We start from the raw sequence: 24,569 nt of genomic DNA, 5'->3' as shown, positions 1-24,569 counted from the left end.
CGAGCTACATAGGCCATCAGCCTGCCTCGGGATAAGCAGCTTCCTCTCTTCCCCACTCCCGCTCTGATGGTCCAAGACAATATTGAGCATGTGCCTTACAGGTGCAAATGACCCCGAGAAAGCGTGTGCGCGCGCGCGCCTCCAGCCTCCTACACGTGACCAGCCCAGAGGCCACCTAAACAAATAGCAGTTAAAAAAACAAAACAGCCGTCGACTCCTTTGCTTCTTTTGCAGTTTGAGGGGGCGGGAGGGGGTAGAACAGCAGAGCGCGACGGCTCCTGCGACCACGTGACAGGGAGCCGCGGCAGCGAAGGAGCCTTTCTCCCCCCGCACGTGACAGCGGCTTTCTGCTCGCTTTGGGGGGCTTCAGGCGCGCGCGGCTCTCGTCGCTGCCACCGCCGTCCATCCTCTGCACCCAGCCGACGGGCGGATGTGACGTTTTGGGCCGCTAGGTTGCTGCGCAGTTCTCTGGAAGAGAGAGAGAGAGACGGGAAGGCGCAGCCAGGAAGGGCTCGTAGTTGTGGTAGCGGCAGCTCCAGGCGGCACTAACACACATACACACCCCGCCCAGGCTTGGCACCCTCCCGCCTCAGGCCCCGAGAGCGAGAGAGCGACAGCCGGGCCGGGGCCGCCGCCGCGACGAAGCGCCGCAGTCTGGTAAGCGAAGGAGCGCCCCCCCCCCCCGCAGCCCCTGCCCTGAGGGGAGGCCGAGGTGGTCGGCCGTCCTCGTACCTGCAGCTCCCGGCCTCTGCAGGCTTTCGGGGCCGCGGCCAGAACAGCTGCCCGGCGGGCTCCCTCCCCTTGGCTGGCCTAGTCGCTCCCCGGCGGCGCTGCAGTCAGTTCCCTTGCAAGGCCCCGGGCGAGGGATGCTTGGCCGAGGCAAGGCCGGGGCCGCAGACTCGCGCCCGCGGGCGACCTGCAGCAGCTCTGCTCCTCGCGTTTTCCGGGGGCGATCAGCCGCTTTCGTTCCTTCGCATATTCCCCCCCCCCTTCTCCTTTCCCTTTTTGCACCTAGCCGTGCTGCTTAACGGCGATGCTTTGCGGGCGCATTAACTCTCCCCAGTCTTTCTCCTTCTATTTTGTGCTGGGGGAGGGGGGAGAGGTCACTTTAAAGGCTTTTCTCGGCCTAGCTTTGGGAGCGGGGGCGGCTGCGTCTCTTGCACAGAAAAGGATCTGCTCAATTGCCCTGGAATTTCTTGGGCCGCTTACTTTTCCCCGACGCTCCGCGGTGACAAAGAAAACGGCGTTTTAGGATTTAAACCGGTTTGCGCTTATTGGAGGCGGTCTCTGAGAGAGACGATCGCGCCCGTTATACCTACCTGCTGTGTCTTTCAAGGCTCAGTCTTGAATAACGTGGGTGGGCTTCGTGGGTCTCGCGTGTTTAATGGCAGCAGGCCTGTCTGTGCACGCTGACATGGAGGTAGCTTCCACTGAAAGCAGTTGATGGCTTTTTAACATAGACATGTGGACCAGATTGCACGGCTATTTTCTTATCACCCTACGGTGCCACTTAATGCTTCCAAATAAACATGCAGGATTGGGCTGCCCATCACTTCATTTTAGGCATATGTTGTATATGCACATTCTGAGACTTGCTATGTATGTTTTGGAGCAGTTTGCCAAAGAGGTTCAAGTGTCCTTGCAATATGTCAATGGCTAACTTGTTTAAAGCAGGTCTTGTCTTAGCAGCCATGTTCCTTAAACTGGATCCTTTAAATATCCGTTGGACCTTAGTTTCCATATTTGGGTATACCAATTCAGGTTGCATATGTGCACAGATAAGGCAGATCATCCTTGAAATGGCTCTAAGTCCAAACATCAAATACAGAATATACATAATGATACCCTCATGATGTTTTCCTTAATTTTTTTATCCAACTTGCTCTATAGTCATCTCTATAATAAAAATAGAGCACTTGAAGGCCTTTTAGACTGATTTGCAGTAGACTGGTATCACTTGTTTAAAATACTTTTTAATGACATTATAAGCCAAAGAATATGTTTGTGTTGTCTGTTTTAATTATTATCAAGTGTGGTTTGAGAGTTTCCTTAATAACAATATTTGGCTCTTGTCTGTACATCTTAATCTAATCTCTAGGATTGCAACCATATAGTAATGGAGAAACATTGCTGCCATGTGTGCTGCCTTGATTTTAACCTTACTCTGAAAGGGATAGATTGGAGTTTGCTTTGTTTTTTGAATACAAGCTAACAGGCAGACAAAGTATCCTCACATCTGGCATTTGAGCTTTTCTTTTTCTATATTTGTGCCATCTATATCATGCTTGAATAAACCAAATGCCTTACATTAGAACTTAGCTTGTCATTGTCATAACCCTGAGCAGTAACTCGTTTGTTTCTGTTAGTTGTTCTTCACTATGACTATACCCTTTCCAGCTGTTTCTGCTACAGTTTTCCTTTTTGTCAATTCTCTGGCCATTTGCATTCAGTTCTAACTTCTAGGCAGCAGAATATTACTGTTTTTAGTTTTGTGGTCAGCGGAGCAGTCAACCTGATTTTCTTGATTTTGGCCTTATTAGGAACCAGGTTATCTGATTTGGAACCAGAACCCACTTGCAGTTGTCAGCCAACTTGGGCCTTAAGACCATCTTCTGAGGCCCTGCTCTCTATCTTGTCAATAAAAGAAGTAATGATTAATACCAAGGACCAGATTCTTGATGGTGGCCACATATTTGTGGAATTACCTTGCTCAGAAAATACTTGTGGCCTGATTATTGAAACTTCTAAAGAGAAAACTTGGCCATTTTTATTTCATTCTGTATTTTAAATTAATTGGTATTGTTTATTTTAAAGAGATAATGTAATGTGGCTTTAATATGATGGTTTCATATGTTATGTTTCCACTGAGAAACTTTGTACACTGCATTGTGAATGTCATTGTGTCCTGAAAGTCAAGTTTTGAAATTCTTTTAACTAATGTTTCTTCCCTATAACTTTCCCCATCTTTCAAGACCTACTGCCACTCTAGTCTTGTCTTGGGTTTTCAGGGTACCCACATAACTTTTAACGACATATGTTCTTCTAACACCTAAACACATACATTTTATTCTTTAGGTTGCTTATTTTTTGCAAAGACATGAGGAGGATTTAAACATAATCATAAAAATGTAAGATGTTGATAGTAGCACCCTACTAATTTGACTAGACTTTCTGTCTTCTCAGATATAATCTTTTTAGAGAAGCCTATAATTGTAAATGTTATAAAAGTTTGAAGCTCATAAAACAGCAGAACTTCTCAAACACTGTTATCTGTGGGATACATGCAGTTCACCCTTCAGCCCAAAAAGTGTCTAGTTTTTATATATATATATATAAGTATGCTTTCTGTTCATCAAACAGCTTCATCTTAGCTCAGTTTATCCTACCCAGTTTCACTACTAATTTCATCAAAATGTTGTAGGAGGATTATTGGCAGAAGTGGCATTTATACTAGAGGTCAGTTTCCTTGTTTTCTAATCTATGTATTAAACATAATTTATAGACCACTTAATCAAAAGATAAACATCTTTAAGCAGTTTGCATAAAGTAGAATAACTAAAATGGTTATTTAAAAATAACATCAGCTAGTATACATTTTTTTAAAAACAAATTGAGTATACTTTCCTAAACAAATAAGTTTTTATCAGGTGTTAGTACAGTGAAGGTGCCTGCCTGATGTTAATAAGCAGAGAGTTCCAGAGCATTAGTGCTGCACACTTAAGATTGATTTTTTGCTGATATAGAAATGAACAATATCAGAATAATCTTGCATTTAAGGCCTCAAGCTGTGGAAGAATCATCATTGACCCACTTTTCTATAATTTTCTTCAGAATTACGGAGGTACAATGCTTCTTTGGAATTCTGTTCTGTAAACTATTGTCACTAGGTTAGTTTAAATGAATATTTTTGATTATGATTCAAATGGTGTACATTCTGGTCTTTCAAAAAATGCTAGGGCCAGACACAACTTTACCAGCATTTTGCAATGTAAAATTATTATTTTTGATGCTGTTTCCCTTATGCCCCAGTCTTAAGTGCACTGAAGGAAAGTAGGTTCTGTTGATATCAGTAGACTAATAACATAAGATGTCTGCAATCCAGAAGAGCTAAATTGCTCTTTAAGTACTCAGAAAAGTGTGAAAAGCACTCCAGTGATTCAGTTCTGAAAGGTCTTGAGTTGAAAATAAAGACACAGTTAAGGTGCTTACACATCCCTCATATTTGCACCCTTGAGTATTGTGATCAGTGTTCTACAACTGTAACCTCCAATCATTTCAAACCTAGAATCGGCTTTCAATAATTGCTTGCAACACAGGCCATAACGTGGTTCTTTAAGCATACACGAAAAGTGGGCTTTTCTCTCTCTAGTTACCATATACAGATAGGTAGCCGTGTTGGTCTGCCATAGTCAAAACAAAACAAAAATTCTTTCCAGTAGCACCTTAAAGACCAACTAAGTTAGTTCTTGGTATGAGGTATCTGAAGAAGTGTGCATGCACACGAAAGCTCATACCAAGAACTAACTTAGTTGGTCTTTAATGTGCTACTGGAAAGAATTTTTTTTGTTTTGTTTTAGTTACCATATGTGACTGAGAACAGGGATACAGTGGTGCCCCGCAAGATGAACGCCTCGCAAGACGAAAAACCCGCTAGACGAAAGGGTTTTTCTGTTTTGGAGGCGCTTCGCAAAACGAATTTCCCTATGGGGTTGCTTCACAAGACGAAAAAATCTTGCGTCCCCCAGCGGGTTTTTTTTTTTTTTTGCTTTTTTTGCCCTTTTCCTAAGCCGCTAAGCCGCTTATCAGCTGTTCCGCTGATAAGCCGCTTAACAGCTGATCGCTGGAAGCCGCTTGACAGCTCTAGCACTAATCCGCTAAGCTGTCAATGGGCTTGCTTCGCAAGACGAAAAAACCGCTAGACGAAGAGAATCGCGGAACGGATTAATTTCGTCTAGCGAGGCACCACTGTACTTACTTTTAAAGAAGTGGAATTTTGGCAATGATAGTTTGTCACAAAGGGGTGAAAGAAACGGCAGCTGCCTCAATTTCTTCTTTACACAAATTTTAAAAGTACAAACGCCCTATCATAGCTTGCTGTTGTCATGCATATATTGACAACCCATCATTAACTTTAAGCCATAGTTCATGAAGTTTATGAACTATTACCCATACGTAGTCTGGGGGACATAGCTTCATTTCCAAAATGAAATGTGTAAGCTTGATCTTATATGCTGTAGTGCGTATTGATTTCAATTACATGGATGGATGAGAAAACCTTTCCACTTGCGCTGTTTCAACTGTCATTGGGATTAATCATAGTTTGTTTCTCATGGGGCACCAAACTGCAGTTAATCTAAAATGGAAGTAGAGGCTTGTGGTCACCTTGTCCCCATGCAAGAGGAGTGGGAAAGCACTCAGGCCAGAGGCTTGTTCTCATAATACTGAACCCTGACTTAAACTATGCTTGAATTCACTCACACATCATGGTAGGTGATGCCACCGGTTTCTCACCTTATATTTGTTGTGCTCTACTTATTGACCGAACACCAAGAAGCCAAACTAGTAGTATGTTTTGCTTATTTGTCTAGTACATTTATAGTCCACTTTTTTTTTCCATCATGGAACTGCAGGCAACATACTGTACATTGAGTTCCCAGACAGTTTCCCAGCCAATCAGCCATCAGGCTGAAAACTGCTCAATTTCTCCCAGATAGTTGCATTATGTACTTCGCACGATGGCAAGACAAGTCTTTGGTGACTTAAGGATGGAATCCTAAGCATGCTGTAATGAGTAAGCTCCGTAGGTCACAGTGGGGCTTCTTTTTGCTCTTGACAGACACCGTCTTTATATGGGACATCTTGTTTTCAAAAGTAAAGACAGACTATGAACCGCACTTCAAAACGTAGTGTCAGAAACTGCTTGTCTCATCTTTGTCAATTGTGCTCATCTACAGTGCTTTAGACTGCAATCCCAAGCATACTTAAAAGGAGAGCAAGAGTCATTAACCTTTTGTGATACTGAGTGAATAAATGTGTTTGGGATTACACCATTTGAGGTGTGCCATTTTGTCTACCTGTTATAAATTAAAGACCACTCTTGAGAAATGGTTCTTTTTCTAGATAGCAGTAACAACTGTTGACAGTTTTATTGCATCTCATGTAATACATCCCCAGATATCATGAAAGGTACAACATATAGCCATATATGTTAACAAAATCTTAGTTGCACAATTAAAATAAAGGACTTATTAAGAGGGACTTTGTGGCAATGTAGTTGATAATATTGGATTCCTACTGCTTCACATTTTAGTTGAACGTTGATGACTAAGACTCCCTATTCTTTTTCTATACAAATGCTTTCCCCCTATAGTTTCCGAAATCATGAATCCTGTTTATAGTCCTGGATCATCTGGGGTTCCCTATGCAAATGCCAAAGGAATTGGTTATCCAGGTATGTAACTGAATCTCTTAAATGTATTACCTGGGTGCTGTCTATTAATCAAACTGGACATTGTAGTAAACCTAACTTCAGGATGCATTGGTGTAGAGCAGTAGCAGTTACTCCCAAGTAAGTACCTGAGTGACAAACTTCACATATTGCCTGTGGACTGCACAAATAGCTCCAGAGAGAAAAGTGGACCGAGTGTTGTCATGTCATGTCAGAACCACAGAGGCATTTTATTTGGCTGTAAGGGCAGCCACAAACAGAGGATTGCTCTTAGACTACCAGAATCCAGAAGGTCAAGGGAATGTACAATGCCTGCAGTGTAAATCTATGTTTAGGCAGAGAGCTGTGCTGATAGTTTCTGCCCTTTTGAGGCCACAAGGAATGGGAAGGACTATGTATAGTGTTTGGGTTGGAGGAGACACTTTTTCCTACCTGCATTTCTGAAAGCTGCAGGTGATTTGAACATTAGTTTAAATTGCTGGTTTCTAACTGTTTTAGCTTAAACTAACCTTTCTTAAATGGCAGCATATAAACAACTTACTGTTTCATGCAGTTTGATTATTATTATTATAATTAATTTCACTTTTATACCATTCATATTTTAAAGAAAAAAAATCTCAAAGCGGTTTACAACACATTGAAACATCACATAAAGCAATACAGAATAAAACAAGTTTAAGCTCCAAGGGAAATACTTCAAATCTTTCTCCAAGTGACATTTTGCTTTTGCAATTTTTCTTTACCTACTTGATTTATATAGCTGTTCCATAGCAGAAGTACTCTAGGAAGCCAGTGTGGTGCAGTGGTTAGAATCTTGGGCTAGGACCTAAGAGATCAGGGTTCAAATCCCCACTTAGTCATGAAGCTCACTGGATGACCTTGGGCCAGTCACAGCCTCTTAACCTACCTCACAGGGTTGTTGTGGGGATTAGCATTCAGGCTAAGGCCACAATTTGGTTTTTCATGATGTCTGAACCCGGCCAGTTTTGAACTTGCTTTTTATTTTGAAAAGAATACATACAAATAGAAAAATGCTTTGGATGCAGGCTTAACCTTTGTCCTGTAACTAACTGCAGATAAGAGAACACAGGAAGGGCCATAGCTCAGTGGCAGAGCATTTGCTTTCTATTCATATGGTCCTAGGATTGATCCTGGTAGAGCTGGGAAAGATTCCCTGCCTGAAACCCTGCAGAATTGCTGCTAGGTCAGTGTTGACATTACTGAGCTAGTTGGGCCACTGGTCTGGCCCGGTAGCTTCCTGTGTGTCCCTAACATCGTTTTCTGCCAGTGCGTGTCTTTAAAGCATTGTGCTTTTCACCCTTTGTTTCTCCGTGTAGAAGTGCTTAGTTAGCCAAAATAGTCTGCTGTTGCTGTTGTCTCATTTGAGGCTGTCCATACCATTGAAAATATACATTTGAATGCTATTATAAATTATTATGTTATAACTCATTAAAATATCTCCCTGTTGTAAAAAGTAGTTGAGAGTGAGAATATTAGAGGTGACTTTAATATTATTTAGAGCTTTTTATTTTTTTTATTTACCTGTGTTTTGCTTTCCACAAAGAATTCCTGAAGTGACTCATATTAAATATGAAACTACAAAACAGAGAGCATACATCAGTTAAAGGTTTGTCTACAAAAATGAGTCATAAAGCAAAAGACTCCCCCACCCAGCAGCAGGGTTTAAGGACCTGCTGCTGAATTTCTCGCTTACACACATAGGCTCGTACAAACCACAAGAGTCCCTAGTATCAGTTCTACTTTGTAATCTTAAAAACAGTTCTCTGAATACATAGGAAAAGTGCTATACTGGGTGGTAGTAATATTGAAGGTCTTAGCATTTACTATTTACTGTGTATTATGTGGATGGGAGTGCTTTACAGTCCTCATCCTCCAGCATCTAAAATACAGTTAATTGGACTTTGGAATTAGCAGAATGCACAAGTAGTAGCATATAACTGTGCAGAGGTTATTTTTTTAAAAAAAATAATTCTAGAGAGTTGGAGTGGCTTTGCATAGTATAGATTAAGGATAGACACCTGCCATTCTGAAGCCTATGCATCTGGCTGGCATCCACACCTGATCACAACTTCCTGATGCATGGGCAACAAACACAATGAAATAGATCCATAGCCATTTCATATGTGGCAATGTACCATATCAGGGGTAGGCAACCTAAGGCCCGGGGGCCGGATGTGGCCCAATCGCCTTCTAAATACGGCCTGCGGACAGTCCGGGAACCAGCATGTTTTTACATGAGTAGAATGTGTGCTTTTATTTAAAATGCATATCTGGGTTATTTGTGGGGCACAGGAATTTGTTCATTTCCCCCCCCAAAAAAAATAATAATTAAGTCTGGACCACCACATGGTTTGAGGGATGGTGGACTGGCCCATGGCTGAAAAAGGTTGCTGACCCCTGTACTATATAATACATTTGGTTTATTGTTCATGCCTATCCTATGAAGATCTCCTCAGAAAAGTGGCTACATTGCACTGTATAATTTCAACCTCTTTTTGGCTGACTGAAGCAGTTTTTTATCTTTGTGCAGTTGGCCTGGAAGCATAGGGGTTAGATGGCCATGATTAGACATGTCCTGTAGCCTTACAGCTGGCAAGGGCTGGAGGGGTTTAGAGCCTAACAGCATCTGGAGGGCACGACATTGGATGCCCCTGGTTTATAGCCTGAAGCCTCACAATATTAATCATGGGCTTGATTACATTACAGAGATACAATTGAAAAAAGTCATGTTCACCTTATTTTAATTAGTTGTAAGCTTGGAAAACAATACAAGTAGATCATTGAAGGTATTTCTAAAAGTAATTTTCAACTGTTTTCTCTTAGCTGGATTCCCAATGGGCTATGCAGCTGCTGCTCCTGCCTATTCTCCAAATATGTACCCTGCAGCAAATCCTACATTCCAAACAGGTATGTATGCAGACATGTCAAAGTCAACCATATAAAGCATTGGGTGGGAATAGTGATATTTGTTTGGCATCTGCAGAGGATTTCTGAAACAAAGAAACTGAGTAGCCAAACTTTTTGTTGTTGCTATGTTTGAGAAAGGAGTGTGACAGACAGAGGTAGCAGGTTCATCTTTCCCCAGCTCCATGCTAGGTACTGTTGCATCCATGGCATTTGTCTGTCATGTACTCTGGAAAGGAACTGATGTCCTAATTAACTCTCACAGATAATTCCACCACTCCCATTTCCCATTATAGGCCTTGATTCTGGGAGGCATGACACTACGGGTTGGAATATGATGTTAAATGGCCATCTGTCATGGTTGCTTTAGTTGAGTTTCCTGCATTGCAGGGGGTTGGACTAGATGGCCCTTGGGGTCCCTTCGATTCTATGATTTCTTCCCTCTGTATGTCGAAGGCAACCTGGTGCCCTGTTGAGAGACATGGGGATGGTAAATATTAGGTATTGCCCGCAGTAGGGTTCTGTGACTTGGTGCTCATTAGAGGGTGAACGTGCAAGAGAGGGTTCTGCCTCCTGTATACTCTTCCAGTTGATGTTCTTCAGCCTAGTTCCCACTCTCACGTGGGTAGTCTCCTTGGCACTTGCAATTGGTTATTCACATACTGAGGAAGTTAAGACTAAACCTTATCATCCAATGTAGGGAGTTGCAATGGAACACTATCTGCATTTTGTTTGTTCTGCTTTTTGTCTTTTGCTCTTATCCTGTGAAGATAAATGAGTCATAAGTTTTTGGCAGTAAGATGGAGAGGAGTGTTGGGTATTCGCCAACATGTACTCCATGTTCCCTTCTGCGTGCATCACAGAGTTTACTGGGGTTTGCACAACGGGGGCTTCCTGGTGACACTGTGTATTCTTTCCTTGGTATTCCCTGCATGTGGGGATACTGCTACAACCTATTGGGTAATGGACTGTTTACCAGTGCACAGTATTCCTGATTGTTGTTGCTGAGGGTGGGGTGGAGAAGGAAGGTGCACTGTATAGCCATTATTTTTCTTGATTGTTGGAGCAAAAGGTGGTCAAGGGTTGTTTGAACCAAGGTCCCCTCACTGTGCAGGGCATCCCTCCATTTTTTAATAATTGTGCCTTGTCCGTCCAGCTCCACATCCTACCCAATTTTAGAATTAGGCACCATCCTCTTGAACCCCTTGCCCCCACCCCCTGGGGGTTTTAGCAACCAGGTTCAGATCTGTTCTGGATCCAGGATTATTGTTTTTCGCTCTGTGTGTATTTGTATTCCAAGATCTAAAGAAAGTTATTGTAAGAGATTATTACAAGATGAGTGTTGTTTGTTTTCCCTATATCTATATCTGGTAAATAAAGTACAACATTTCTGTTGTGCTTTACCTAACTTTACCTAACTGTTGTGCTTTACCTAAAACCCAAGTACTATATTGACCAACCTTAATACCTGTACTACTCTTCGATATTCTGTTGTTGTTGTTTTTGATTATTGAATTGTGTGTGGTAGCAGATTCTATTTCACTAGAAAATTTAATGGATGTTACTAATTGTTGTGGTTTATTAATCTGCTTGATTGTTAGAAATTATGAAAGCATGTATGTGCATTCAAACGGCTTAATGGAAGGCTCACATTTGTGCCCAGGTGTCTTAAATAAATCTGATTAACGCTCAGCAAAAAAAATTAAATTTGTTTTTTTCTGTTTATAGGTTATACACCAGGCACACCATATAAAGTCTCCTGTTCACCTACCAGTGGTGCAGTGCCTCCCTATTCTTCATCACCCAACCCCTATCAGACTGCAGTGTATCCGGTTCGAAGTGCCTATCCACAGCAGAATCCATATGCACAGGTAAAAAATATAGATTTACTGTTTGCATTAATTCTGTAACAGCCCAGAATGCTATCCTTCTCTACTCTGTTAGTATTTTCTGTAGGATCAGTGTGTTATGCAGAAAGTTTTGACTTCGGTTGCTCTTGCTTTACATTACTCTGTTAGGTTACTGTACTTGTGGGAATATCTGATTTTTCTGAGCATTATCATTCTTGGAAATATGTGGTGATGTTATTGTTTTGGTAAATATGGCTGCTGTGTGGCAAGGGCACAGTAATGTAGGCCACATATCCCAGTATCAGCATGGAAATTTTATAAATCAATTCTTTAAAAAAGGTTCAGTTGAATGATCTGAAAGAAGGCACATGAAACAGTAAACTTGCTGCACCTAAGGAGACCAGGGTCTGACCGGTGCCTGAGTGAGAAACTGCTTGAGAACCATAAGTATGTTGTCTCGAGTACCATGGAAGAAAGATTTGCATTTATATAAATATTAAATGAGCTCTTTTTAAAATGGGGCCTAAAAATAAGTATCAAGATGGATAAAATTACTTGCATCAGCTGAAAAGGTTTTTTCTGTGCCTTCCACCCTCTCCTCTAGATTCAATTTTCACCTTTCCTCAAAATCTCTGCCTACAAATAACTGAGGTGTAAACCTGCAACTGAGCTTTGCCACTCAGATGGCAAGTAGGAACATTGCACACATTAAGACTCCATGGATATAAAACACAGATGTAAAAAGCTATATATAATCCTTCCCCTGGGTGTCTAGATTTCTGTGTGCAAAGAATCTTTTAGCTTTATGCAAGTCCCCAATTGTGGGTGTTGTACTTGACCAGATTCACATATAAATATATACCTAAAGCTACCTTCCTGTGCACCCTTTCCTAACAGATGTCAGAGACAAACTTCAGACAAAAATAAACATGCATAGAAACAGGCTTGTGAATGAACTCCATCTTTAAAATGCTTGTTTTCTCTTAAGAGAAATAGTTGCAAATACAAACAATAGACATAAATGTCTGGATTCTGAATTACTGTCTTGTGGCATGCAGGGTGAAGCAAAAAAGAAAGATAACCCTGCTTTATTAAACTATCCCAAAGATTTAAGCTGATAAAATTACAGGATCTCAGTACAAAGGCGATCTTGCTTTTTGGAAACAAAATGTGAGACTTCAGGTGTGAGAATAGTGACAGTTCAATTAGAGATTAACAAGGCAAGTGTTGTGGGTTTGTTTGCTTTTTCAGGGGTCCAACTCCCACCTGAGTCGTAATGTCAGAGGAGGAAAGAGATGTAATTTTCTGCCTTTGATCTCTCTCACACACCCCACCACTCCAAATTATATCTGTGGTCTGAACTTAATTGTATTTTTCCTGAAATGGTTTTGTGTGCCCTTTTAGGATGCATGCAGTGGTGGCAAGGATTTTACTAAACCAACTATTTTTCCCCAACAGCAAGGCACTTATTACACACAGCCTTTATATGCAGCACCACCCCACGTAATTCATCACACTACAGTTGTGCAACCCAATGGAATGCCAGCAACTATGTACCCAGCACCAATTCCGCCCCCCAGAGGAAATGGTGTCACTATGGGAATGGTGGCTGGGACCACAATGGCAATGTCAGCAGGTAAATAGATTTTTGTTATACTACATTCTGGGCCAGGGTCAGTATTTAGTCTCACTTGATAGCAATCAGTGTGGCCAGTTTGATAATGCATGTAAATTCTCGTGCAACTTGTGATAAGTGGATATTGTATATCTGTACTTTCTTGGCTACCATGACTGATAACAATATTTCAAAAAAGTGCCATTTAGGACTAGAAGTCAGATCATCCTGTAGCACATGAGTTTCACAAGTTAATGTGCATTAACTACTCTGATTTGTCTGAAATCTGCTGCCCATACACTTGAGTGGTGGTTGGATTTTAACTTGAGACTTTGGCCTGGTTCACACATTGCTTAGTGTGGGCTTCCAGGGGCAAAGATTGTGGCCTCTTTACTCTTCCTTGGTTATTCTGCTGCTGCACTGCCCTGAGTCCTGGCTTGATTTAGTGTGTTCTGTGAAGCAGGGGTCATGGTTTAGCTTTCCACAGACTAACCACAAGCTGTTTGCCCTATGGTTTACACAGCTTAAGGTCTGTCCAGGAGAGCTAAGCCATGATCCCAGGTTTAGACAACATGCTAAACCAAACCATGGTCACAGCCAGCAGAGCAATGGGGAGGCACAAAGTGACTTTGATCCCCTCTCTCAAATCTCACACAGTCATGTGTTCCTTCAGAGCCATGATTTGGCTTGGTTTGATTTATGAACCATGTCACCCAATTCTACTGATAAATTTTATATGAAGCATTTTTATACAGTGGGGAAATACTGCAAGCTGAAGAGCTGCTCAGAGGATGTAGATGTACTTGGGGCAGGAAGTGGGAGAGTCGAACTCCTAAAAACCTTTCCTGTTCCATGTAACACATGAAGTAGCATCATGAGACACGCTGTCTCGGCCCCAAACTAGGATGATATACCTGCCTCTCGGTGTGTAACTTTCTCTCCTTTTCTTGCTACAAAATTGGGGGGGGGGGGGGAGAGCAAAAGGGACACATGGCCACAAGCTTGCAAAACGATGTTCCTTTTAAATCCTATGTAAGTTTTTATCGATATGTTGACTTCTAAATTAAAGCAACATTATTATGAAAATATTCTTTGCTCCTCAGGTACCTTGTTGACAACGCATTCCCCAACTCCTGTAGCCCCACACCCAGTTACAATGCCCACCTATCGGGCCCCAGGAACGCCAACCTATAGCTACGTGCCCCCACAGTGGTGATTACCACACAGTGTAAGTACTGGTATGGTTGTAACAATCATAGCAACGTCTTTGCTAGAAATCTAGCACAAGTCACAGGATAAGTTATAACTTTTTCTGAGGTGCTTTTTTGATAGTAGGTGCTTTGGTATGTGTCACCTGTAAATGTCAGGCATGGTTATATGTTTTTAAACATTGCTTGTTTCTGGGAAAGAATGTTTTACAACCACAGTGTTTTGGCTTTCTGAAGAGTGTCTTATATCCATGTATAGTTTTTCACTCTGTAGAAAAGAAATTTAAAAATAAAATGAAGCAAGATTTATTTACCTGGTTAAAGACCCACCTATACCTATGTCGCTTTTGTGCTTTGGGCTCCTTGGATGAATACTTGGCAGAGAAATTTTTGAATTTGGCATTTGGATTCGGAACTGTGTGGGTTTCAGTGGAGAGTACTGATGAGAGTTAGCTTTAGCTAACAGCTGCACTGCCTCTTAATATGATCCAGCAGCACATGGAGTTCCCTGATGGAAGGGTCTCCCTCATTCAATTTTCCTGACTAAGATAGTCAGGAGTTAAAAGAAGCTAAAACAAGCTTTGAGCAGCTGTTAATTGCATGAAACGGGGCATTTACTGTTGATTTTTGTTTTAACATATTACATATATCTCTTTGACTGAGGATCTGATTACTCTGCTAGAATGTTCTGATCCATTTGCAGAATCTGACTGTCTTGAGTCATGGGGTTTCTAGGCTTTCTAGTACAGGTTGGATAGATGAGCTCTGAAAGTGAAATCTGCTAGGTTAGATTGAGGAGGCAGACAGAAGAATAGGGCTATCTTGCTGTTGAGCACAAGCTATGAATCTGCCAGTTCTTGGTGAGTATATGGAACAAGGCGAGTCTGAGTGCAGAAGTAACTATTATGTGCCACATTTGCATTGTTTCTATATTTGACATTGCATGGATCTTGTTACATGAGGTCAGACATTTACTTAGTTGCCTTCTTACCCTTCTTTGAATGTAGGTTTGAAGATGGGAGATATGCAATCAAGTAACTGAGGTTTAAAAGTTGGTGCTGAAGCCCTCATGCCTCCAACCAGGACTTATTTCTTCTGAATGCTTGCAATCCTTTGCTAAACACTAATTCCACATCACTGAAGATTTCCCAGTGCTGCATATCTTACATCTTGGAACTCCAGCAGTTAGTCTTAAAGCAAATCCTGTTTTGTGGACTGTCTTGCAATTTTTAGCTCATTATAATGATTAAAGGGAGTATAAATTTATTGATCTTATCTAGTTGAATGCATGTCTAAGAACACACAAAGCTTGCTATCTACCTGCTGTGACTGATGCAAAAAAAATATGTCATATGCAAAATCCAAAGGAGCCGAAAAGTATTTTACAATTTGTATCACTAATGCACTGTTGTAATGTATGCAGGGTCTTAAGAGGTAGAATTGTGACAGTGATTTTTTTCATAGAAAAACATAATATACATTAGCAACTTTCAGTTGATGAAGGCACCAGTTCAAGGGGGCACTGTTAAGTGATATTTTCCTTTCCTAGTTCAGTGACTGGAAAATTAGTTCATAGTTTGCAGAGAATCAGTTTACCAAACATACCTTTTTTCCATTTCCTTTTTTCTTCCAGTGGGAGGGGGTTAGATTCAGTGTTGCATAAACATTCTTAAGGACAAGAATGAAATTTTGCAGGAAGTGTGGTTATCAGTGGCAAAAGCAGCTTGTCTATAAATCATCAAGGTATACTTCATTAGAATATTAGGTGGAAAACCTATCTACATAATGGCTTGCCTCCTTTAAAAAAATCAAATCACAGTTTTAAATGATATGTCCAAAAGAAATTTCCGCACTTCTGGTAGAATCAGATTTCCTTTGGTTCCAATCCCCTCCCCACCCCAAGATAATTTTTCTTACCAGTCCTGGTCAGCTAAAAAAAATTCAATTTCAACCAGTTTGCTTTTGTAAAATGTACTAATGTAAATAGGAAGGAATTCAACTACATGTTAGATATGGTAAAGGCAAACAAGCCATTTGAAAATATTTTACTTGGCTTGGTTTCCTCGCAGCATAGATTATGAACAAAGTGTGGTAGGAGTTGTCATGATGGAAGAGTTCCAAAAATGAGTGCTGAATTAGAAAGTGATCAAGTACAAAGACATTAATTAGTATTTTGGCATAATCTCCTATCATATCCTTATTGCTTCCTAAATTGCATTTAGAAGACAGTAAATTAAGAAAGCAGATGCAGTGTTTCATTGCAGCGAGTGACTCCTGAATTCCTTGCCTATGACTTTTAAGTTTTTATAAAAGTTCCTAAGTCAATTCCGTGGTACACTTGTGTACCAAAATTATTATGAGATTTTATTTTTAGTTTAGTTTCAGTGCTAAATGCAATCAAGGGCTTTCTTTAAATTGGCACCATTTAGGTAAACAGTAACAGGACATTATTTTCCCAGTATTTCCAGCGTACAACAAATTGTGCTGTAAGTGGTTATAAAATGTTCCGTTAAAAGTTGGTATTTGTATGTTAGGTTATAGTGTTGGTAGACTACTCAAAAAGCTTCTCTTTTTTTAATTGTGAGATTGAGTATCCCTGTACTTTATTTTGGGATGATCAGTTTTTAAATCGCATTTGGCAGCTACTTCTGTGTAGTATGCATGCTGATTTTAATACTGCCGTCCTGGGGCAGGAGGGTTCCACATCTCGTATCCTTGTAGAGGTGAGGGCCTTGATAACTTTATTTTATAATAGACACACTTCATGTTTTTGTTTTAGCATAAGGTTTTATAAAGTTAATTTTCCAAGGAGCACATTGTAGATGGCCCCCTTGATCCAAATGCCTTTAGCACAACAAAAAATTAAGATATTTAAATTTTAATCTTGAGCACTTGTTGCAGTTTAGAAAGTCCCATATGCAGAGAACAACAACAGCAAAATCCTACCCCTACCATTTGGAGTCTGTACTGCTTTGGACGAGTCTGCTTAGCCATTCCATTTGTGAAATTGATCTGTAATTCTTATTTTCAAAGTGCTCCACAGACCTAGTGATCATCCAGTGTGGGCAAATGTCCATTTTAGCAAGTTTAGAACAAAATATTTCTTGCCACAGATAAGAGCATTGAAAATACGGCTTTCTTGGGGACATGTTGAAAACAAATGGAAGCACTGCTGCCTTCAGTCTCTTAAATGCTCTGAACTCTCTTCAGCTAATGCAGCACTTTGTGAATGGTAAGGACAAGTTATAATTTATTCTCCTCAAGCTTCAGATTTCCAAATGCTTCCTCTTGCTTTTTTGGACACAGTAGTAGTAACAGCTTTCTAGGTGATCTCACTCGAGCACTTTTTTCTAAGTTGTGTTTTGGGATTCATCTGCAAGGGGGGGGGAATAGTACTTTTTGCAAAAAATACTGCACCTTCCAGAAATTCTAATCTGTGGGTGGGAGGGAGGGAGAGGGCATTTTTGGGGAGGCAGTTCCATGCCTCCATTACAGTCAATAGGGAAGTAACCAAAAGCACAGTGATGAGGGGGGTGTATATAGCTTGGTATATTGTTGCAAATAATAAAAAGCATGAATATGAAACTGAAAGTTTGTACTTCAAGTGGGTTATAGGCAGCAGGAGGTGTTGTGGAATTCTTTCTTCTGCTGTTTGTTCCATTCCCTGTTTTAGAATTCCTGGGCGGGGGGTGCGCATGGGTGGGTGGGGTAAAACCTCAAATTTTTAGTACGTGGCTGCATTGGAGCTTCCCAGAAAGTTATAAAGGGAGCTAATGCAGTGTAGACAAGGCTCAAATCAAGCTGCTTTTTCAAATGAACGCAGCCTTAAATGTAATCAAAAATTACAGCAATAACAGAAAACAAAAGGATCTGGGCTTTTAAACTTCAAAAGTTATGTTTTTGAATAATGTTCAAAGGATCATTTAGGAGACGTTCCCAAGGTAGATAACACAGCGTTCTAAGTGTCTCTTTTTTAAAGAAGAGCAAAATAGAAAAATAGTCACATTCTATGGAAACATCATTTGCCTAAGAATTGGTAGATTTAGTCAGTGGTGTTTAGCACTAACTACTGACAGGAAACTAAACCTCAATTATTAACCCTGATTATAAATGTGTAACTAAAATATTGTTGAAGGCTACAGAAATTCAAGTACTCTGACAAGCTCATAAAGTAACCATGAAAGGTAGCATGATGCTACAATGGAAATATTGTTTGGTGGGATTCACTTCAGCTGAATTCCTGTAAATGAAAAGCCACTTAGAATGCAACACTTGTAATCTGGTTAAATTATATGGAACGGTATTTGCATAGGGATATTCCATGTCAGCCAATGTTCACAGATCTTAATTTCTGTATAGAATTTTGAATTGATTAGGCAAATCTTTCTCCTATGTGTATCAAATGAGCAGTGTTCCTCTTGGTTGAGCACAGTATTGTAAAGCTAGCTTAATTTGTTTTATTAAAATGCAGGGAAATTGGATGACACTGTTCTACGCAAAGCAGAATATCTAAATTGCTTATATGAAAATGGTGAGTTGGCACTGTTAGGTAAATACACGGTATTTAGCGGCTGCTTCTGAAAGAAGTCGGCATCCATATAGAGGTTTTAACTAACTTCTTGATAGTTGTGAAGGCTCACCATAGCATTTTCTATCGGGTAACTCTGCTAGAATACATCAAATAGTACAAATGCCATTTCTGTCTGTGCATGTAAAATACTAAGCCCCAAATCCAGAGTTCGGTTGTGGGGGTTTTCTCCATGGGTGTCTGCACATGGAGCTTTTTCGAAGCCCCTTGCTTACTAACTTGAGTGGTGCTGTATAGATACTATTTCAGCCTGTAAAACCCCCTTCATTCTGAAGTGGAGAAGGAAGGTTGTGCAGGCAAGGAAGCTGCATGTGTGTCTTGAGTCATCTGTGAAGGATCTCTTTAGTCAGGCTGTAAGTCTTCAATAGAAATGGAAGGGAGAAAAGCTACATAAGCATGTTTTTGCATTAATATTTCAAACCATCAATATTCTTGAACTGCCTTTTCAGGATAGTGAAGGCAGGGGGGCATCTGACCCTTTCTAATGTGACTTGGAATACATTTTGAGTATCACAGTGTCAGGAGCCAACTTAGTGTATCAAAATATTCTAAATAGTTTGACCTCTTAATTTCCCGACATGATCTGTGTGGTTTTTTCCAATCTGATGTGACTTTTGAGCACTTAGCAAGCAAACCGGGGAAGTTTCATTTAGCTTGCTGCTGTACAGACTTGTTTTTAGTAGAATGGATTTGTTAGTGGGATTTTATTGTAGTGCTATTATTGGCTGCCCTTGTGGGGTGAAAAGGGGGAGTGCATGCAACAGAGGTGCAAGAGGCCCCAGTAATAGTGTTTGTTATGAAATAGACACAGGTTTCCTTTTTTATAACTTTTTTTTTAAAAAGAAGACTGTCTTAAAGCAGTTGTATTGGTACTTTTTCCAAGTTTAGGTCAATGTTGTCTTCCAGAACCAGTTTAAAGCATCATATCTGCATTGAACTATTGCATCAACACATAGGAGTGGCAATTTCATTCTGAGCCAACTGTGTAAAATTCATTTTTATTTTTATGCAATCCAATGAGTAGATGAGCTCAGAGTTAAATTCTTAAAAGCACGTTTATGTAACAGGAATTGTTATGTATTAATACTTCAGTTTTCAATAAAGATTGACTGTGTTGCTTATCGTGGTCCTTTAGTCTTGTTTTTTTTTTCTTGGAACAACTACAGGTCTCAAAGTTCCCATCTTACCTTCCAGTTGCCTATGCTAGCTGGAGATGATGGAGCATCTGCACATTCAGAGAGCCCCAGGTTCCCTGCCCTTGCTCTGTAATGTAACTTCGTATGCTTAGCTTGCTACTTCAAATCAACCAGAGCATATCAAAATAGCTGCTTTGTTTACTCAAATGAAAAAAGTGTTAAATAGGCATCAGTCCTTCAGTTGGTATAGCTCACTTTCCCCTTTTGCTGGTGGTATCAAAGATCCTATATTACTGCATGCTTTCACAGAGAATTATTATAACGAGCTTTCCCTGTGCTGACATTCTTCTATGGAAGTTAGATTTCCTATACTGTATATATACAAACCCAAAAATGAGAATTCTGCTTATTCTATGAAGCTTCTGAAAGCAGCAGTATGGCAGTCTTGTCTGTTTATATGGGATATGAGGAGGACTCTGAAGTATGTCAGGCACCAAGCTAAGTGTGAGGCGGGGTTTTTTGGATGGAGGGCACTTGTCTGGACCAGTATTCCAGTAGTGGGTGGTGGCAGATCCACACAAAGCTGTTTCACATGGATGCAGAGGCATGTTTAATTCTTGGTATTAAATTCTTAGTAACTCCACAAGTTTCACCTGTTTTCTTTAGACTTTTAATCCATTTTATCCATCCTTTATAGACTTTAATCAACTCTTGGGGGCTTAATGTTCCACATCCCTGGAACAATGGAAGCTATGTTGTTGCATTCCTTTTCTGGGCTCTGCTGGCTACTAACTTCACACCCATCTACCATTGTTAAAAGCAGCAGGATGTTCTTGCCACCCAGTTGTGGGGTGTTCTGGCTTGGTTCAGCACTAATCCCTTGCTCCTTGTTCCAGTACTTGATCTGTACTGCTGTACACTACAGCATACAATTTATCCCATGGGACTGATAATTCCTGAGATCTATTTACGCAACAAGTAAAAAGTGCTTTCATTTGCAGCACTGGCCACCTGACTGCATAGTTCGCATTGGTCAAGCATTGTTGGGTGACACCTGGCTTGAGAGCAGTACATGTGAAAAGGATCTAGGAGTCTTGGTCGACCACAAACTTGACATGAGCCAACAGTGTGACGCGGCAGCTAAAAAAGCCAATGCAATTCTGGGCTGCATCAATAGGAGTATATCATCTAGATCAAGGGAAGTAATAGTGCCACTGTATTCTGCTCTGGTCAGACCTCACCTGGAGTACTGTGTCCAGTTCTGGGCACCACAGTTCAAGAAGAACACTGACAAACTGGAACGTGTCCAGAGGAGGGCAACCAAAATGGTCAAAGGCCTGGAAACGATGCCTTATGAGGAACGGCTAAGGGAGCTGGGCATGTTTAGCCTGGAGAAGAGGAGGTTAAGGGGTGATATGATAGCCATGTTCAAATATATAAAAGGATGTCACATAGAGGAGGGAGAAAGGTTGTTTTCTGCTGCTCCAGAGAAGCGGACACAGAGCAATGGATCCAAACTACAAGAAAAAAGATTCCACCTAAACATTGGGGAGAACTCCCTGACAGTAAGAGCTGTTCGACAGTGGAATTTGCTGCCAAGGAGTGTGGTGGAGTCTCCTTCTTTGGAGGTCTTTAAGCAGAGACTTGACAACCATGTCAGGAGTGCTCTGATGGTGTTTCCTGCTTGGCAGGGGGTTGGACTCGATGGCCCTTGTGGTCTCTTCCAACTCTATGATTCTAAGATTCTAAGCAAAGGCAACTCTGGCACATTACTTCCAGACTGGTCTTTTTTATTCTTTTGCTATTGGACTTCCTCTCTCTGATGACTACTACACTTTTCTTCAAATACTTCTGCGCTTAGTAGCTGGCTAGGTTGAACTGTGTCGTTAATACAATTGGTATTTTCAGGTCTACACATCTGACAGAAGCGTTCTTAGCTCTTGATCATGTTGTGGCACACCACTTTTGAGTCTCATTGTAAAACCTGGTGGCTTTATAATCTAGCCTCACTCATGTCAATTGAATGGCTTGGAAATCACGCTACCTCCCCGCAACATTAAACAGTTCAAGAGATGAAAAGTACTAACAAATTAGGAGTCATCTTGTACATGATGGCTATATCAGGACTGGCATCTAGCCTCTCCAAATCCCATGCTACAGCCCAGAGTGCTGGAGCTATCAAAGTGTAATTGCACTAAAGAAAGCTTCAAACAGGATGCATGCATATCATTTCTCATCCGTTGAAGACTTCCAGCCAGTTATGTAAACTGAAAAATAAAGGGTTTAGTCTTAATGGTTGCTTGTGTGAGCAGAAGGCAATGAGTTAGCTTAGCTTAGTTCCCCTGCCCTGCCGCATCCCATTCAATTCACAGGGCCTGCTTTAAGGGATGCAACAGCAAGGAGATGTGAAAGCCCCGTTGCATCAGCAAAAGCTCTGAAATCTTGGGGTCCATCTTGGTATGTTTGAAATTATGTAAAAAGTTAAATTATGTCCACATACAAGTCATCACTTGACGCTGCAGTCTCACATGCATATTTTACAATCCTTAAGTAATGTGAATCAGCTTTTAGACCAGGTGGGGAAACTGAGGTCCTCTATCTGTTGCTGGATTCCTTGGGCTACAGCCACACCATACATGTAAAGTGTTCTCACATCATTTTAAAAGTCAAGGATTACTCTGCAAAATCCTGGGATCTGTAGTTTATTAAGGGTGCTGAGTATTGTTAGGAGATGCCTCACAGAGCTACAGTTCTCATCAGCCTTAAACAATAGTTCCCAGAATTTGCACTTGGGGGGGGGGGCATGACTTTCAATGGTGTGAGAGTGCTCTACGTGTATGGTGTGGATGTGGTAGTCCTCTCTTATCAACTACAGCCAGCGTGGCCTATCAAGGACGATGGGAGTTGAAAAATTCAGCAAGAGCTTGAGGACCATGGATTCCACATCCTTGCTGTCGACATGGCTGGAGCTGGGGAGAAACAAAGGCAATAGAGCCCAGCCTGCTAGGCAGCTCGCTCCTCACTTAAGAATAACCAGGCACAAAGGACGAGACTGTTGGACCAATAATTCTATAACAGACACACACGGAGTGGAAATCACTTTTACAAGTTTCTTTATGAAATTAAATGTAGCCCCTCCCACGAGGGGAAAGATATAGTGCAAGAATGAATTTGTACATGCTTCTGGATTTGCGTAACTATCGGCTGGGTAGCCGTAGTTGGACACTGCATCTCTGTGGCAGACTTCTGAGTGCTCACCCCCTCACAGTAGTCTCATACCAGAGTACATGGTTTTCTTTTGAAGTTCACAGTACCAGGAAATCCCTAAAGGATGGGATTCAGTCAGTTATGGCTTCTAGCTATAGTAAGGCAAATCTTTCTCTCTCTTTATCTAGTCAAGGATTACATGGGTATTTTTGCCCACCGTTTTCAAGTGTCAGTGTGTCTATATATACACCCTTCTGTATAAATCTGGGACTCTGTGGCCCAGGCTTCCTATCCCCGCACCGCCTCTGCAGACTATTGCGTGGGTGGCACAGTTCCCAAGGATAATACTGATTTGCTTGTAAGTGGTACTGGTACATCTGAAATTCACCTTCAGACATGTCTCATCTTTTTTTAGGAATATAGGCTTACAAATGTTGGCCTTTGTCTTTAGTGGAAAAGAAATAGACAAAACAGGCATCAAGTTAACATCTGACAAGACAGATTACAAACTCTTACAAAATACAGTTATCTGCACTTTTACCATAAATAAACATTTAAAAACACTGACAGAAAAAAAAATTCATTGGCCAAGAACTATGGCAAAGTGTTGGTAGAGAATAAAAGTAATTTAAAGTTAATTTAGGCACATTTCCCCCTCCCCCACAACGTACATTAACTCAACTAGGTCTCGGCTGTTAGTCATGCTTCAGGTTGGCCAGTCAGGTTCTGGTTCGTGGTCAGTAGTTCTGCTTTCAGCAAAGGAAGGTTGAAGGTGGCTCCCTGGCCATGCTGGGATTCTTCAGGATTTCTGTGAAACGGGTGAGGACGGTGATGGGAAAGGAGTCCGTCGTCCCAGGATAAAACGGTGTGTAACAGCAGCAACAACAGCTTTTTGGAGCAAATGCAAAGCTGGCACTGGGACTGCTCATCCCCTTGCCCCTATTTTGTCTGGCGGCCTTGTTGAAACTGCAAGCAAATCATGGTCCCAAGGGAAGGAATGGTCCAAAAGGAAAGTGACAAAATAAGGGTGGTTTTTGTGGGGGTTTTTTAAGGAAAGAAAACAGGAAAGGTTCCAACTATGTTCTAACTCAAGCCTCTTGCTTTCTCTTCCTGGGTATTCAAAAGAGATGGGCAGGCTCAGCTCACTTTCACAGACACACGCGTACGTACACACAACAACAAAAATGGTCCATGTTGTAACACTTATGAGCTCATTCAGTCTGGCAAAAGAAATAAGGGAGTAAAGGGAAGATGCTATCCCTCTGAAAGCCAGGAGGGGGAGCGAGTGCTTTGTTTTGCAGGACTGATGCATAAAGTGCTTTCTCAGAAGGTATTCAGGCACAAGATCAGGCTGCTTTCCCTCATTTTCGAAACGGTGCCAGCCTGCTGATGTTCTGCCAGAAATTCGAAGGCTTGCGCTTGGGCTCCGCCAGCATAAAAACTTGCTGCTGAGGGAGGTTCGTCGGCAATGTGGGGTGCTTCTGGCGCATCAAGAAATCGTAATATGTCCGGGTGACCACTGTTAACAACATGAGCAAGAGGATAAAAGGTTACATTGACACAGATTTAACGCATTCTTGCTCGTGATGCCC

The 24,569-nt window shown here is 41.3% G+C and overlaps 2 protein-coding genes across 9 annotated transcripts in view; one reads left to right on the top strand and one right to left on the bottom strand.

Moving 5' to 3' along the window:
- Window positions 1–287: 287 nt before the first annotated feature.
- On the top strand, window positions 288–19,753 carry FAM168B (family with sequence similarity 168 member B). The gene is made up of 7 exons (XM_083741668.1): window positions 288–657; window positions 6,371–6,451; window positions 9,293–9,376; window positions 11,102–11,244; window positions 12,682–12,859; window positions 13,942–14,066; window positions 15,054–19,753. Exons 2-6 carry the CDS (start codon window positions 6,382–6,384, stop codon window positions 14,052–14,054), a joined length of 588 nt encoding a protein of 195 aa, XP_083597794.1. The 5' UTR covers window positions 288–657; window positions 6,371–6,381; the 3' UTR covers window positions 14,055–14,066; window positions 15,054–19,753.
- A 3,113-nt stretch (window positions 19,754–22,866) lies between these two features.
- ARHGEF4 (Rho guanine nucleotide exchange factor 4) overlaps window positions 22,867–24,569 on the bottom strand; it is a 155,364-nt gene continuing 153,661 nt past the window's right edge. For all 8 annotated transcript variants that reach the window (XM_083741634.1, XM_083741635.1, XM_083741636.1 and 5 more), the window contains one exon: window positions 22,867–24,496. In XM_083741634.1, the coding sequence (XP_083597760.1) occupies window positions 24,339–24,496 (158 nt within the window). In that variant the 3' untranslated portion in view covers window positions 22,867–24,338. The remainder of the gene's footprint in view (window positions 24,497–24,569) is intronic.

This window comes from Podarcis gaigeae (genome assembly GCF_964106915.1).
Source record: "Podarcis gaigeae genome assembly, chromosome: 5".
NCBI classification, from domain to species: Eukaryota; Metazoa; Chordata; class Lepidosauria; order Squamata; family Lacertidae; genus Podarcis; species Podarcis gaigeae.
Note: the sequence above shows the minus strand (reverse complement) of the source record. Positions and strands in the feature narration are given on the sequence as shown.

What these genes read in the sequence shown, in the direction of transcription:
- FAM168B (XM_083741668.1), top strand. Translation starts at nt 6,382, where the DNA reads ATGAATCCTGTTTATAGTCCTGGATCATCTGGGGTTCCCTATGCAAAT. An exon ending in CAAAGGAATTGGTTATCCAG is followed by an intron (nt 6,452 to 9,292) that starts GTATGTAACTGA and finishes GTTTTCTCTTAG; the next exon opens with CTGGATTCCCAATGGGCTAT. An exon ending in AAATCCTACATTCCAAACAG is followed by an intron (nt 9,377 to 11,101) that starts GTATGTATGCAG and finishes TTCTGTTTATAG; the next exon opens with GTTATACACCAGGCACACCA.